The 16,951-nt window shown below is 33.6% G+C and overlaps 1 protein-coding gene across 3 annotated transcripts in view; it reads left to right on the top strand.

Moving 5' to 3' along the window:
* mtg1 (mitochondrial ribosome-associated GTPase 1) overlaps window positions 1-16,951 on the top strand; it is a 33,745-nt gene that overhangs the window by 3,087 nt on the left and 13,707 nt on the right. For all 3 annotated transcript variants that reach the window (XR_005636082.1, XM_039773738.1, XM_039773728.1), the window contains exons 3-10: window positions 2,574-2,678; window positions 3,095-3,181; window positions 7,579-7,635; window positions 7,842-7,932; window positions 10,087-10,148; window positions 11,046-11,142; window positions 15,994-16,075; window positions 16,775-16,887. Coding sequence is in view for 2 of the 3 variants with exons in the window: in XM_039773738.1 (XP_039629672.1) it covers window positions 2,574-2,678; window positions 3,095-3,181; window positions 7,579-7,635; window positions 7,842-7,932; window positions 10,087-10,148; window positions 11,046-11,142; window positions 15,994-16,075; window positions 16,775-16,887 (694 nt within the window). In the remaining variant the exon portion in view is untranslated. The remainder of the gene's footprint in view (window positions 1-2,573; window positions 2,679-3,094; window positions 3,182-7,578; window positions 7,636-7,841; window positions 7,933-10,086; window positions 10,149-11,045; window positions 11,143-15,993; window positions 16,076-16,774; window positions 16,888-16,951) is intronic.

The following is a 16,951-nucleotide window of genomic DNA, read 5'->3' as shown; positions in this document are numbered from 1 at the left end:
TATTTCTCCGAGTAATAATTTCTCTTTCTTTGCGTTAATGTGATGTTTACTTTCTTTTTTTTTGACACTGTCGTTTTTTTCTGCTTTCATATTCTGTGTCTTGCTCTTCATGTGTTTCGCGCTCAAGTATTTTTGAATTCCAGTTTTCATTATCTCTAACCTGCTCTGCATGTGTTTGGCTCCCTTGTTTTTTAACCTTTTTATGATGTTTTACATTGTTTTCTACTCTGTCTTTTATTTCTGACCTCGTTTTATCCTGCTTTTTTTTAATGACACCTGGTCCGTGGTGATTATTTTCCCTTTTTCGAGTAATAATTTCCATTTGTTTGCGCTCCTGCAATCTTTACTTTCTTTTTTTATACTTTCTATTTTTCCTACTTTCATATTCTTTAACTTTCTCCAAATGTGTATCGCGCCAACTATTTTTTTTTTGAGCCTTTCGAATTCCACTGCTTTCATAATCTCTAACCTGCTCTCCCTGTGTATAGCGCCAACATCTGGATTGGACGTGCTTTTTTTTCAATTCCACTTGTTCCGAGCTGATAATTACTTTCCTTATTTTCTGAATTTGCACCTGGATTATTCTTTTTCTTTTTTGTCTCTCCAACGCTTTTGATTCTATTTTCTCCACGCTGCTTTCTTCTTCACTTTGTCGTCTACGTTTCATTTATAACGTATTGTCCTTATATGCTTTATATGCGCTGAGAGCCCTGGATCAGTGTGTGCTCAAAACCAAAATATGACTGAGTGTGTTTGCTGGCTGCTCTGCAAGAATCTCATGTTCTACGTCATTGCGAGACGGTCCTGGGTCAATCTCTTGGCACATAGTCTCATGTTTAAGGTCCCTGCGAGATGCTCCATGCCCAATCTCTCTAGCCTCTTGGGTCTTTTAAGTGTCTTCCGTGATCTTAACGTGAAGATCTACTGTTTCTCCCCAAGATTTTTTCTTTATAATAGAGAGATAATAAAGGTGATACCCCTCCCTTAATGATATGGTGGTAAGAAATCACATAAGAGAAAATAACTTAGCTTTCTTTAATGACGATTTACACGGCATAACAGACAGGAAGCCATGACATAACCTTTGTGTAGAGTCTGCCATTTTCATTACTGTGCTGGAAGGATTTTCAGGATTGGATGACGTTATCTTCCATTCATCTGTCAGCTTCAAAGGTGTACCGGGCAATGTTCCAAGGTTTTAAACCCTTTCTCCATGTGCACGCCCCAATTAGTTAAATCATGCCATTCCAAACAAGGAAAAGAAGATCCAATGTCATGCTGACTCTGTCACACAGAAATAGTGCAATGGCCATTTTCATAGTTGTCCCTTTCTTATCTTCTAATGCTTGCCTAGCAGTTCTAACTGATGAGCTCCTGTGTGCTAAATCTGACCTTATGTTAGCTGTACATGTGAGTGGATTTCTAAAATATTTTTTGTACAGAGCACAGTGACATATTCAACTTATATTCTGATTAGAGTGACTAATTCCCATTATTTAAATTTTTTTTGAAAAGGATTATATTTGATACCTCTTATCCTATTAGGTGCTGAACCCCTAGGTTTGGTGGATGTGACATGCACAACTAAGTCCTTCTGTTCATTTTTGCTGAGGACACCAATTGGTTTACTCTTTGTCATAAGAGCGTAATTTCCTGCACAAAATGTGGTCCATAAATGGCATAATGTGAGATTTCAGGTCTCGGGTGCCAAAAGTAGGAGGGAACCTCAAAAAGACATGTAAACTAGTATATTATATGGGGGTGGTTCAAATACCAGTGAGTAAGGAGTTGCCAGATAAAAAAAAAAAAAGAAAAACTGAAGTGTTTCGTCATAAACATAATAGCAAAAGTAATAGTTCATAATTAATTTTGAATACAGATCTCCATTTTAATGGTCTTAACAGCTGGTATGAAGTTTTGAAGCATTTTCTCATTCTAGTGTAAACTGTATATTGTTGTTCTTTGTTTTGACAAACCTATTCAAAGCTTGAGGGAACTGGGCATTTCTGAAATGTTGTATACATTGTGGTTGGACCAAAGCAGCTGTCATGCACATTGCAATAGGGTCAATGGTCTGGTTGCTTTTGATGTATAGTAACTTTCAGAAGACTCACACTGACTGCACAATGCTGTTTCTGTTTATCCAAGTAATATGCTGGTGTTTTTTTCTGTTAGCATTTTAACTTTTATTTTTATTCACCATTAATTTTGTTTGTAGTTTAATTCCTCAGTGAATTTATCTATTTGTGTATTTAATAAATAAAAGCTCATGTTATCATATTATCTCTATATCAAAGAAAAAGTTTGGTGGAAAAATTCAGAATCATAAATAGAGATGACCATTGTAAATCTATAGACATCAGTGCATAATTAATTTTGAAAATAAAGTTTATTCAGAAAAGGTTAATGAATGGATGTGAAGTAATGTGTTATTACATGGATGACTAGTTTATTATTTTCTGCTTACTAAATGAGTTATATGTTTTATTACCATACTGTTGATATTTTATATTCATATGATACATGAATGCTAATATTTTTTACAGTTATCTATAAATCTTTAACTGAACAACATTCCTCTTTCTGGTCGCAATCCTATGTTAAAAGAAAGTTTAGACATTAAGCCACATCTTTTAATTTTGAATAAAATGGACTTGGCAGATCTATCAGATAAACAGGTAGGACTTCATTCGCTCTTCAATTTCTTGTAATTAAGTAAATAAAGTCAACACCTTCAGGAGGCAGTATAAAAATCCAAGTCCAGGCACTGTCTCTGCACGTTCTCCCTGTGTCTGATCAGGAGTATGTATTACGTTTATTGAAGACCAGACTGTTGAGTTAGTGTGGATGTGTTCTGTAGTGTGCTAAGCCATCCAGTATTGCCTCTTTACTTGTCCACAAAATGTATAGTATAGACTTGGCACTGCCACTGATCCTTTGCATGAATTCAGCAGGTATGAAGTTATATGGATGGGTGAAATTTTACTCCATCTTGTAAATGTATTTCATTTCCAAATAATGTAAAATGTTAACTGCTATTTTCATTAATGTTTGCAAGCCATTCGTTTAAAGGTTTCATGTTGTTTATCCACAGAGAATTCTAAAAGAACTGAACAACCAAGGTATAAACAATATCCTTTTCACAGACAGCTTTAAACAGCATGATGCAAGTATAAAAAAGGTAATTAAAATATAATAGTTGTAGTTTTTTACTGTAGATTGTCTTTATTCATGCTTTTGATATGTTCTGTTAAATGCCCATGTAATGCATTATGTAAATAATAACTGAACTGAATTGAACTAAAGGTTAAAAAAATTTAATCGGTGCCCGAGTATTTACAAAGAGTTATTTTCAGATATACTGTGTTATTTTTCTTCAGATTGATCTCTGAAATACAGTTAAATGTTTATTGTAGCTTTTGGTACATATTTAGTAGTTATTGGAATAATCCATGTCTTTTTTATTAGACACAGTGTAATGGATTTATATAGTGTATGTATCATGTCTTTTCCCCTTTAATAAGAAAATCAATAACATAGAAATTCACTTATTCTGCTACATGTGCTGCACTTGCTTTTACTCCAGTTTTTAATGCATGATGCATCCCTATGAGATGTCAAACCTGACGAAACTCATCCTCCTTAAATAGAGAAAGCGCAGCAGCTTCTTTTCATGGCTGTACCATATTTAAAATAGGCACATAAGAAATTTTTACTTGCTGTTTCTTTTTCTTGAGTCTGAACTTTTTAATTTGGTTTGCCTTTAGTTTTCAGATTCCTTGGGTTCTTGACTCTTTCCATTCTGTTATTGTCTTTTATTTTCACTCTTACAGTATTGCAGATTTTCAGTTCCCTTCATGTGTATTTCTAGATGACAGTTTGTGTGTATCTTTGCTGTTGCAAATATTCAAACCACACTGCTGCTGACTTTTAATCAGATATGCTGCTGTCTGCACTCTTCTTTAGCTGCTGTAGACGGTGTTATGGTTGCACTTTCAGACTATTAAATATAGAAAATTATTACAGTTTTCTTCAGTTTTTTAACTATTAAATTATCTTTTCAGCGAGATTCAATTTTTAATAGTCAAGGGTCAAGGAGATCTATTAGTGAAAACAATTTTCCAAGATTATCATTCAGTCAGCTTTTATATTTTATATAATTAAAATATAATATATCTCTCTATTATAAAAAAAATCCTGGAGAGAAACACAAGGACGTCGAGACGTGATCTTCACGTTAAGATCACGAAGACATTTAAAAAAACCCTCGGGATGAAAGTGATTCGCCACAGAGCATCTCACGGGGACCTTAAACATGAGACTTTGTGCCAAGAGATTGACCCAGGACCGCCTCACGATGACGTGGAACATGAGATGCATGCAAGACACACCCTACTTACAATCAATATCAAAAAAGCCCAGAGGCAGCAAAACATTCAGTCGTCTAAAGGATTTGAGCACAAACAGATCCAGGGCTCTCAGCACATATAAAGCGTATAAGGACAGTACGTTATAAATGAAACATTGTTGACTAAGCAAAGAAGAAAGCAGCACGGAGAAAAGAGACACAAAAGCATTGGAGCGAAAAAACATATACTGTAATATGATGTGAGATGACAGTAGGAAATTTAGAAAGTATAAAAAAAGAAAGTAAAGATCTCATTAGCGCAAACAAACTGCATCATTTAACTATGCACCTGTCTAACTTTGGTTTTTGCACAATAATCACTGCACTATTGCACCTTAACACTTAATTCTACTTTATTCACATAATTTTACTTATTTATTATGTTCTACTATACTGTTGTCTTTCAATCTATGACTTTTTGTTAATCTAACTGATATTCTTATAACTTGCCCAGTTTTTGCTAAGCGGATCAGGATGCATTTCACTGCGTATTGTCCTGTATAACTATGCATATGACAAATAAAGAATCTTGAGAACTTCAAAAATGGAGTTTACCACACATCCATTTATTGGTTACTTTGTAAAAAAAATTATTAACTGCTGATGATCGTTTTGTCTGTGCTGAAATTCCAAACAGAGAAACCTTTCCTGAATTATGGTACAAAGTCATTAAACACATGTCTCACTGACCTCATTAAAAAGATTCAGCATATTGGGACTTGCAAATATTGTTTTTACAGAGGTTCTGAAATAAAAGTGAAACTAATGAAATAGCAACAATTCAAAGAAAAAAATCTTAAAAGTGTGTATCCGGAAAACCAAACACGGGGGTTGGCGAATATTAAAGTTATAGGTTTTGGGCACCAGCCAAAGATCCCTGTATAATGTTAGGGGAGGGGGAACAAAAATGGTTGTACAGATATTGATAGTTTTTTCGAAGATGTCTTTTTATACACGAGTCCTTCAGCTAGGCTGCAATGATGTGCTAGTGACATATGATACATAGTCTTGAGACCAGAAGGGGAGTCACATCAAGAATTTTCGACTTGCTTCTTGTCTGCAGGGGAAAGAGGAGAAAATGAGAGAGGACACTGTCATTCATAAATAAGGGTGTCTATATATATATATATATATATATATATATATATATATATATATATATATATATGTATGTGTGTGTGATATATATATATATATATATATATATATGTATATATATATATATGTATGTATATATATGTATGTATGTATGTGTATATATATAATATATATATATATATGTGTGTGTACAGTATTTATATATGTATTGTCAGGGATGCCTGGGGCCATGACACGGCCGGGACGACGGGGAGGACCGGATGTGGGTCTGCATCCACCCTGGATCATGTGGGGGTTGCCTTCCGGGTTGCTTTGGGGGCCACGGGTACAGGGCATGGAAGCCCTACCCTGTAGGGGCCCGTGGTCACCGCCAGGAGGCGCCCCAATGCCTTGGGGACCTATTACCCCAGCACTTCTGCCACACCAGGAAGTGCTGGGGGGAAGATTTATGACGGCGCCCGGAGGGCAGTCGGAAGGACAGCCGGCACTTCCGCCACGCTGGGGCATGGCCAGAGGAGGAATGCCGGGAACACCTGGGGCTCATCCGGGTCCTGTATAAAAGGGGCCGTCTCCATTCATTCGAGGCTAGAGTCGGGTGGAAGGAGGACGAGGCAAGAGGAGCTGTGGAGGCGGCCCGAAGACAAGGCATTGTGGCCAGGACTGTGTGTTATTTGGGGTATTGTGCACCTTGAACTGGGTCTTAGTGACCATTGAACTGGGTCTGAGTGACCAATCATTGTAAATAGTTGTAAATAAACGTGTGGTGGTTTGATAAACAACATGTCCACCTGTCTGTGTCGGGCGGGTTCACAGTATATATATATATATATATATATATATATATATATGTATATATATATATATATATATATATATATATATATATATATATATATATATATATATATATATATATATATATATATATATATATATATATATATATATATATATATATATATATATGTATATATATATGTATGTATATATATATGTATATATATATATATATATATATATATATATATATATATATATATATATATATATATATATGTATATATGTATATATATATATATATATGTATATATATTGTCACGCACTTGAGTAGGAGGCAGCGGATTGATTCGATAGCACCTGGGAAACCATTCGCCAGGGAATGGCGGGTATTAACTTTCTCCCTCTGCTTCCCGTAGAAAGAAAGACCTTCCTGCACCATAGGCCTGGATTGACCAGTGCGATACTTCCGCCCTTCCTCCGCCATCTTGCCCTGGCGTCATCCTTCCCATCCTCCCTTGCGGTCCTTCCCGGCATCCCTCCACTTCCGGCTCCTCCCCAATAAAATGGCGCGACGCCCGGAGTCGGCGTCGCGTTATGAACTGTTTTGTTTATTCAAAGACCTGTTTTCTTTTTTCTGTACAATATACGGGGCCGGAAACCCCAACCCTTATTGCTGTCTCCTCGGTCCTTCACAATATATATATATATGTATATATATATATATATGTATATATATATATATGTATATGTATATATATATGTATATGTATATATATATGTATATGTATATGTATATATATGTATATGTATATGTATGTATGTATAATATGTCATACAGTACCTGCCAAATAATACAAAGTTTACACAACACATGTTTTGCCCTATCTTTGCTTAGATAGGTGGAGGAGAAATTTACTTTTATATATACTACATTCATAATATAAGCAGTTCATTGATCACCACCAGCTAATCTGAATAAACCCAGAAAATGTCATTAAACCAGTGATAATAAGGATGACGGTAATAATGAAGCATGTATAATGTTTCAAACTTCTGATAGTTTGACAGAGAAAAGTATACCACTACACAAAATTTTCTCATGTATGAAACACGTAATAATTAGACATTCTAAAATACTCAGATCTCTGTCACAAGTAGTACATTTTTGTATAGAAAGGTATAATCAAATTAGTTTTGTATCCTGGTATTTGTAATTTTCAAATAGGTAGTGCTCTTTATTAATTTTATTAAAAATTGTGAAAGACTTATGTATGCTTTTCTTCTCCTTTAGGTAGTTCCTGCTGTAATAAATCTTATTGAAAACAGTTATCGATATCAAAGAGAAGAGGTTGGTTATTATTTAATAATCTACTTAGTAAACTATTACTATTATGTATGTATTTAACTGAGATGATTAATATGGAAATTGTAGTCAAATTTGCCCACAATTAAATATGCTTTGAATAATTTCTTACTTTTTTGTGTATAGTAAAGGTTGTTATTTTGTTGATAAACTTTTAACACAGCTCATTTTCTTGTGTTTATTTTGTGTAGAATATGGAATACTGTCTAATGGTTGTAGGTATCCCAAATGTTGGAAAGTCTTCCCTGATAAATGCCATTAGAAGAGTACACTTGAAAAAAGGTATTTTTTGCCAGAGGCAACAGGTTGGTTTATATTAATGTTGATCTTTTTGTGATTGAAGTGTTAAATAATTTTTTTCTTTCTGCTGTAATAGGTTGTATTTTTTTCTATTTATTTGTTATTTAGATTTTAATAGAAAAGTGCCTTTTTGAGCAAAAAAATTGAGCTTGGGTAACCCACTGAAGCTGCATATACTGTATATGCAGTGATTGATTGTAAAACAGTGGTTACTACTTTAATGAAAATGTCAGAAATCATCACTTTAGTCATGACATATCATGTGTCTTAGGTGCTTAACTGGAATGAAAATTCTTTATCTCCTGATTAAATTTAAAAATACTGTATATATATATATATATATATATATATATATATATATATATATATATATATATATATATATATATATATATATATATACTTTATACAGTATTTATGTATTGCTTCAGTTTGGCTTATAAGAAGTCCTCCATTTTCATTAGAAAGTAAAATACTATACTGTAAAACCTCTGACAACTTTTTATATATTTTTTAAAGCATGTACTAATCTTACGAAGAGTGTCTTTATGACTTGTCTTAGAACCCAAAATAAAAAGAAGAAAGCTCAAGCATATCCTACGGGGATGGGTTGCACAACACTCATACGAAAATGGAAGACAAAGGAAGACTAAACCACACTTCTCCTATGAGGCTGGTTTATATAGTATTTGCTAAATAATACAAAGAGTACACAATATGTGTTTCACCCTAACTGGGGCTCATCAGGTGTACACGCTTTTGCTTCCCCTTGCGGGGATCGAACCTCAAACATTGTACCACGGTGGCTGGTTCGCTTACTTGACAGGGTGTAGATCGGAATATTGCATGCATAGGTCTGATCACAATCTGATATTTGTGTGGTTACCTACCAGGTAATGCTTGTGGTTTGGTAAGCTAGTTGGCAGACATCCACCACGCCCTCTCAGTTGCGAGAAGCAGATTATAGCCATGATATAGTACATGCCAAATAATACAAACAGTACACGACACATGTTTCTCTCTAATTGGGGGTCATCAGATCTATTAACTTTTGCTTCCCCTTGTGGGGATCGAACCTCAAACGTCAGTACCCGAGGCAAAGCCTCAGACATTGTGCCACAGCGGCTGGTTAGCTTACTTGACAGAGTGTAGATCATAATACTACGTGCATAGATCTGATATTTGGGTGGTTACCTCCCAGGTAACGCTTGTGATTGGTCGGCCTAGATATATATATATATATATATATATGTGGTGCAATTTTTGTGAAATATAACAGCCAGGTATTCATTCAGGAATAATGCCAAATCCTAATGCAGTGAAGTATTCCTGTTTCAAAATGGCCTGAGTTGGAAAGTTCCCTCACATTCACATCCTGAATATTCCAGTACTGGTATACCTTAAGTGTCATGTTTTATAGTGTTGACCATATTTTGAGGATGTTCAGTGATTTTAAGTGTGGCTCTTGATAACTACCAAGTAGACTGCAGTGCCGATGGTCCACGTAAAGAGCATCATCAGGACTACAACCAGAAATGCAATTGTAAAACTGTTATAACCTGTCTACAAACTATTTGAAAAATAATTTAATCCGACTGAGAACTATTTTTTTTAAAGATAAAAAGCAATAGTGAAATTTAGGTTGACAACTTGCTTTAAAGTAGCATTTATTGTTGCCTTAAAAATGATCCACATTTGTGCTTTGAACAAGATCAAATGTGACTTTTGATGGTTTACCTTGAAAAATATGGTTGCAGCTTGGCTGTCTTAAAGAGTTTACACAGGAACAAGTGATAATCTGCTGCTTAACTCTTACTCGGAGCCTTAAAGATAACTGATGATTACAGGTACTCTGGCAGACCCTATCCATTTATATCTGATTTCACCAGAAGGCTTACTGCGGTTTATAAAAACAACAGCAATTAGCAGTTAGTTTAATGATACCTGGTCCAGCATTTGTGTAACTTTAGACAAAACAACATCAACCGAGTATATTTGCGTCCACTGTAAATTGTGATTTTGGCTTTCCAACTTATTGCTGCATGATTTATATTCCCATTATTTGTATGCTGGTAACAGTGTTCTGTCCACTATATGATGTTTATAATGAAATGTGTATTTGTGTTACATTAAAAGGGAAAGCTTCTAGAGTTGGAGGACAACCAGGCATAACAAGAGCAGTCTTGTCCAAAATTCAGGTGATAATAAATACTTAATGTAAAATGTTGTTGTAAATTTTGTCTATAAATACAGTACATGGGGGTGAAACTGTCAAATGTATTTGGTCTAATAAAGTAATCAAGTAAAATAATGTATAGTTGGACTTTTTATATTCTAGAATGCAGATGCACACTGCCAAGTTAACCATGTGTAATATTTTAATTGTTTACCTTTGTATTTAATGAGAAACAGCTGAATATATAAAGCAGTCCTTCAGGATTATTGAAACTGCTTGTTAGGAACTATTATTATTCATGTGTACCTCATATTCAAGTAATTAAAGTCTTTAAGTTCTGTTAAAATACAGTACATACAAAATGTTCTTTCCTAGTATAGTATGCCTGTTTTAAGCTACACTGTGTTATACATAACAAAGAAAATTTTAATAAAACAATACTGTTTTCATTAGTAATAGTAGTTAATGTAAAAGTTTACATAACAGCAATATTACTATTTTTTTTTATTATATGCATTTGTGAAATATTTCAAATGTAAGCTTCCTTGGCATGTTTTCTGTATCTGCACTTTTAAGGTAGATAGTCATTTACATTTAACCTTAAAAATGTTTTCAAACATTTATGCTTATTTTGTGACATTGCTAAAATATAACATGGAAAGATTTTTCCATTTTCCACAATTTGTTTTAAAAAAATGTGCTTTTCATTAATAAAATGTATATCCCAACCTAATGTTGTTGCATTTGCCCTTTGAAGCAGTGGTGTCCTGTCCAGAGTTGATTCCCTCCTTTGCTTAGTGCTGCAATGAAAGTACTTTGGCTTTCTGCAGTTATTAAAAAATAACTGCAGATGAATGGTTCTAAAAAATGGTTCTGAGATGAATGGTTCTAAATTTGTTTTTTTTATTTATTTCTCCAGGTGAGTGAGAGGCCACTTCTATATTTATTGGACACTCCTGGAGTTCTTCCTCCCAAGATAGAAAGTTTAGAACATGGAATGAAATTAGCTTTGTGTGGTGAGTCTTTTCATACCAATTGTATCACTTTTCAGTTAACAGTCTATCTTATAATAAAGAGACATTAAAGAAATTTGCATTTTATAGTTGTACGTTTACACTTGATATGAAAATTCTACTCTCAGTTTGAACTAGCAGAAATTTCACATTTTGCCACTTAAAGTAATTTGAAAATTTGAAAAAATAAATCCTTCAATTGTTGCTATTATTTGTTCAGACGGGTAGAGATGTGAATGTTTTACAAATGAAAACTTGCCTCCGTACTCTTAAAATTTCCGTAAGAGTCATCTGCTTTAATGTTTATATACAGTCATTTTAGAGACTGGTTTATGTACTGAAGACGAAAGCCAAACTATAGATATGAGTAATAGGGCCATTTTCAGTTTTGGCTATGAACCAAAAGTGATTTAAATGTTACTCCACAAACAGACTGAAAACCATGTCATCATTTAAAACACTCCGTACATTTTTGTACTGTGTGCTCCTTTGAGGATGAAGTATGAAGGGGAAGTGTGGCAAGGAATGAGGATGAAGCATAGGTGCTCTTTGGATGATAGCTTCTTTCCTGAGCAGTACTTGGCACAAACTGATTTTGATTCCTTCTTTACATGAGACTACCAGGATGCTGTTTCATACTATGAGAATATCGATCATTTACTGCAGGTAATGTGATGCAATATGCAGCACCATGACTTTTATTTACTAGTAATTTGTATAGCTGCTTTTTTAAATGTAAAAAAATATATGCATTAGTGGAGCTACAATAGTGTACATGCACAAAAAGGTAAAAATAAGGATTCCAAATAAAGATTGTAAGTGTTGAAATGTTGTATTTTATGCTTGAGGACTGATTTTCTCAATTTATACCCAAAATATACCTTAGGTAAATAAAAAAGGAGAAACTATTGTGATGTTTTTACAATTTTCACTGACATTTTCCATGAATGTACATATTTAGGCAGCCTAGATCTCAAATTCATCACTTTTGGTGTGATGTGTATATCTGTGTATCAGGGTGTCTGTGTACAGTACACTATAACTCCATTGTTTTTAGTGGGATAAAATGGTAAAATCTTACCAGTAGTTTTTCTTCAGCAGAGATACTGTATTAATATAGTGTTTTTGCAAATATTATTGCCCTAGCTGCATTTGACAAAGAGAATGTGATTTTAGGAGTATAATTTTCCATTTCATTACACATAATAAGGTTTTGAAATTCTGTCTTTCATTGTATATGGCGCATAGAACAGATTATTTCCTTTTCTTACTTGTATTAACTGTGGTAATTTTTATTTATTATGAAAGATGGATTCATCATTTATTCTTTAGAACATAACGATTTTAATGAGAAAAGGACTTGCAACCTAACCTAACTCGTCAATCCCTATTCATATAACTTTTTGGAGGTTAGAGATTTGAAGGTCCTTGTTATGCTACTGTAAATTTCTTATAACTTATTCCGTGTGTCCATAGCACAATGAAAAAATTAGTAACATTTGTGCAAAATATACACTTAATCTGCAACCATCTGTGTCATGTTCTAATTTTCAAACTTTTTAAGAAACATCTAGAATTCCCATCACCTTTATCTATTTAGCTAAATCTTCACTTGATTCACTTATTTCAATCTTTCTTCTTATATCATACTACATAGTCCTGGAGTTAGTCTGGTAGCTTTTCTTTGGATTATTCTTTTACACTGTTATCTTTTCTGCGTGCAAACAAAATTAAATTACTTATAAATTGTAATTTTAAGTTTCACACTCCACACCCTGCTGAGTAATTATATCTAATATTAGTACATGATACATGTAAAACATAATATTTATTCTTATTCTCTTTATCTACCATATACACCGGCTTCTAAAGTTTGGAATCTCCCAGAAATGTAGGGGTTTTACAGGAGCAGTCAAATGAGGATCTACAAGGAGTCTGTTTCTCAAACTGCAGACTTTGATGTATTTATTCTCATGTGCAGTTGTGTGTCTGGGACTTCTGCTTCTGTTTCTACCCTGGTTAAATCCAGTTTGCCCTCTTTTCTCAAGACAATAGTAGATGACTTTGTATGAAATCTTCAGTTTCTTGACAACCTGTTGTATGTGATAGCCTTCATTTCACAAACCAACAATGGACTAATTTTTTTTCTAAAGCTGTTCTGTTTTGACAGAATAATATGTTTCAGCATAACATGTTACACATGTTTCTCTAATTACCACTTAGCATCTAAACACGGTTAATTAAGAATTAGCTAAGAGAATTGACATTAGATCACTGGAGTAATAGCTGCTGACAGTGGATTTTTACAGTCATGTGTGAATAATAAACAACAAATCTGACATTTCCAGCATTAATTGCTTCAGTAGTGCCTTGGCTAAACTTTTTAAAAAGATACCGTGATTTAAAAAATACAATAATACTTTTAATTGTGACCACCAGGGAGCATAACAGCATCCCAGACCACAAGACACAACTAGACAGCTCAGTCCTTTTCTTCCTTCCACACTTCTCACATAGTCTCATCCACCTACTACTGACTCTGACTACCATTGCAGCAGAACTGGCTTCTTTTATGCCGGACCTGGATGTGCGCCCGGTTGCACAGCCTTGCACATTGGAAACACTTACAGGTCAGAGGGAAGCCCTTCAAATAAATTATAATGTTCTTCTGCAGCACCTTCTGGTGGCACCCAAGAACCCCAACAGGGCTCTCCTATTGGACTATGATTCACAGCTTGCCCTGTAAGTATCCATAATGGAGTTCCACCAATTGGACGCTGCCATAGTGTGCATGGAGGAAGAACATTGCCCCAGGAAACAGCTTCCCGCTGTCCTTCTGAGCAGACCTCCCATTCTGGCAAGGAACCAACACCCATCCTATTCGGTATGTCATTCCATCCTCGTCCTTCCATTAAGGCCTCCATTCCTGTCAAGGGACCAGTTTCTGTCCTTTTTGGGATGCCTGTTCTTCTTCCCATCAAGGCAGGGAACCATCCTTCATCCTATTCGGGACACCAATCCATCCCTTATGACATTCATACTATCAAAAACATGAAAATATCAGGTTGAAGGAAAGTTTTTAAACTTACTATTCTTTAAATAAATAAATAAATAAAAAGCGTGTTTGCTGAAGTCAATCCAGCTCTTTTTCTAATAATATTGTTGACCCTATGGTATCTGCTCCACATTTGTGTTATTTACAAATTTAACCAACTTGTTTGTGACTAAAAAGTGGCACACGCAGAGTTCCAATGGTGTCAGTTGCTTAGTTTTTCAAATTTTTTTCCTTACATATTTATTTTTTATTTTGCACCACTTTCAGTTGTTAAGTGGTCATAACCCTTTCAATATTTAAAAGTCAATTCTTTGGTTTTATGTAACCTGAAATATGTGAATAACTGTTAAACATATGTGAATCTTACGTATAAAAAAGCATTATTGCATAAAACCTTGGTATTTTAATTTAATACTACTGTATACTTCCTTTCAAAGTAGATTTGCTAAATTCTTAGTATGTTATACATTTCATCACGTCTTCACTTCTTTATTGCCTCAGTGAGGGTGAACATATGTATGGATAGTGTGGGGCATAGTTTTTATAGTCACTGTTCTCTCATAAGAAATTCAGGGTTGTCAAGAATTCTTAGTGTGTCACAGTGGATAGTAGGATGGATAGGCAGGAATAAAAATTCATTGGGGAAGATTCATGATTATTTGGCTAGTTTGAACATACCACAAGAAGAAAAAATATGTTTTATCAGTACCAAGTTACATAAAATAAGTGGAAATCCAGGTACTTACGTCATTGAGAAAGGTAGCTAACTTGTTCAGGGCTCTTGAACCTCTATGAGTGATCTTAATAATGATTCAGACATTCTAGCTTAGATGTTAAAGAGCTCTTAACTCTTGTTAGGTCTTTAAAATAGAAAAAGAAAATAGACTATGACCAGGATTATAAAGTTATTGTAAAATGATTCATTTAGAGATGGACAAAATGATTCTGACTTTACTTTGAGGCTCATACTGCCCTGAAAGTACTAAGGTTTTAGCAAGGCAAAGACTATTTTTATCTGTGAAAAGCTTTTGTAAAATGTTAAGCAGGCATGTACAGTATACTATATGTGTTTTTAAAAAAAAAGTGTAAAACCCAGAATATTAAAGTGTAATCTGTTAATATTTATTTATTGTTTAAGAGTATGTCATTTCTGTTATTGTCAGTTTATAATTTACATTGCAACTCAAGAAAGCATGTTAAGGTTATGTATTTTTTGCAAAATTTGATTTTCTACTGGTACTTTGACTAACCATACTGAAATATTTCAAATAATTGTTATTTTTTTATTTAACCACTTTGTTGTTTTTCCTATTATTATTGTCAAAATAACACCATAAAAGTTTTGAGAGTAACTGTCTCCATATTAATGGCAAAAGACACCTATTTACAGTATATCAGAATGTTTTAGGAAAGATATAAAAATGAAATTAATTATGTATTGTCTATTCTACTGTTACTTGTCCTTTTTATTTATATAAATGTCTTGGTCTCACATCAGAACTTGCAAATTGCCCTTGTTCTCTCATCCAAAAAAATAAAATAAAATACAAACAGCTAGCAGAATTAAAATTATAGTCACATGCTTAATTTGTACAGCAGATGTGGAAAGGCTAAGGAGTGGTCACTTGGAGTGAGAATCTACACAACCCTAGATAATATACATGGTTTTGAAAAAGAAGTAATTATTTAGAAGACATAATAGATTAAGTGATGGACACATCTATAAATGAACATTTGTCAATTAGCTAGTTTTGTTTATTTATTTATTGTATTTATTTGTTTGTTTATTTTAATTGTAGGAACTATATTAGATCATTTAGTTGGTGAAGATGTAATAGCCGATTATCTCCTTTTCACGTTGAATCGTCTCGAAAATTTTAGGTATGTATTGATATGATTGCTGATTTTTTTTTTTTATAGTTAGTCCAGTCAATTGTTTTTGTTCTTTAAGTATAGTAATTATTGACGAGAAATGCAAGCAGTTCTGTGAAAAACTGTATGCAGATGAGAATAGATGCAGCCAGTAACAAAAAATCAACAGCACATTTTGTTAACAGCTAGAGATATGGCTCAGAATAAATAATAAAAATAAAATAAAAAATAAATAATTCATGTTTATTATGCAATTTGTTAATTTCTAGTTTGGTGAAGAATAGGTGCATATTAAATTTGAATGTCAAGGATGAGATAAAAGGAACACAGAATGGTAGTGCTAAAGAAGACTGACATTACATTTGAATAAAAAAAAAAGCTAATCTATAATTTATAAGATAATATCTATTGAAAGTGGTAATTCATGTGGTAATACACTGTGAAGAAATGTACAGGCTTTTGGGTGGATGAGTCTTGTAGCAGTGTCTTATGGCGTTTTAAGAATAAATGTGTTTTTTCATAAGAGCTTAAGTGTACTGTCAGATTTTGTTTTGGTTTAAAGTAAGGAAAAACTGAAAAAATAATTTTATTGAATTCATTACTTTTTATTGTTAATATTTTCATAATAAATAATAATACATTATCACCAACAAAGTATATTAGCAGTCTGTTTCAGTGTTTATCTATAAATATGTGTTCACCTCCTAGTTATGTTGAAAAATATAAATTAACAGAACCCAGTGATAAAATTCAGGAAGTCCTAAAAAAGGTAGCTATTATGCATGGAAAATTCCAAAAAGTGAAAGCCATTACTGGAGTTGGTGAGTGATTTTCTTTTTGTGTGTGCTTTTTTCAGTTTAATTCTACTACTATTGTACTTTATCT

The sequence above is a fragment of the Polypterus senegalus genome, chromosome 1 (genome assembly GCF_016835505.1).
Source record: "Polypterus senegalus isolate Bchr_013 chromosome 1, ASM1683550v1, whole genome shotgun sequence".
NCBI lineage: Eukaryota > Metazoa > Chordata > Cladistia > Polypteriformes > Polypteridae > Polypterus > Polypterus senegalus.
The sequence above is the reverse complement of the archived record's forward strand: the minus strand, read 5'-3'. Positions and strand labels throughout refer to the sequence as shown.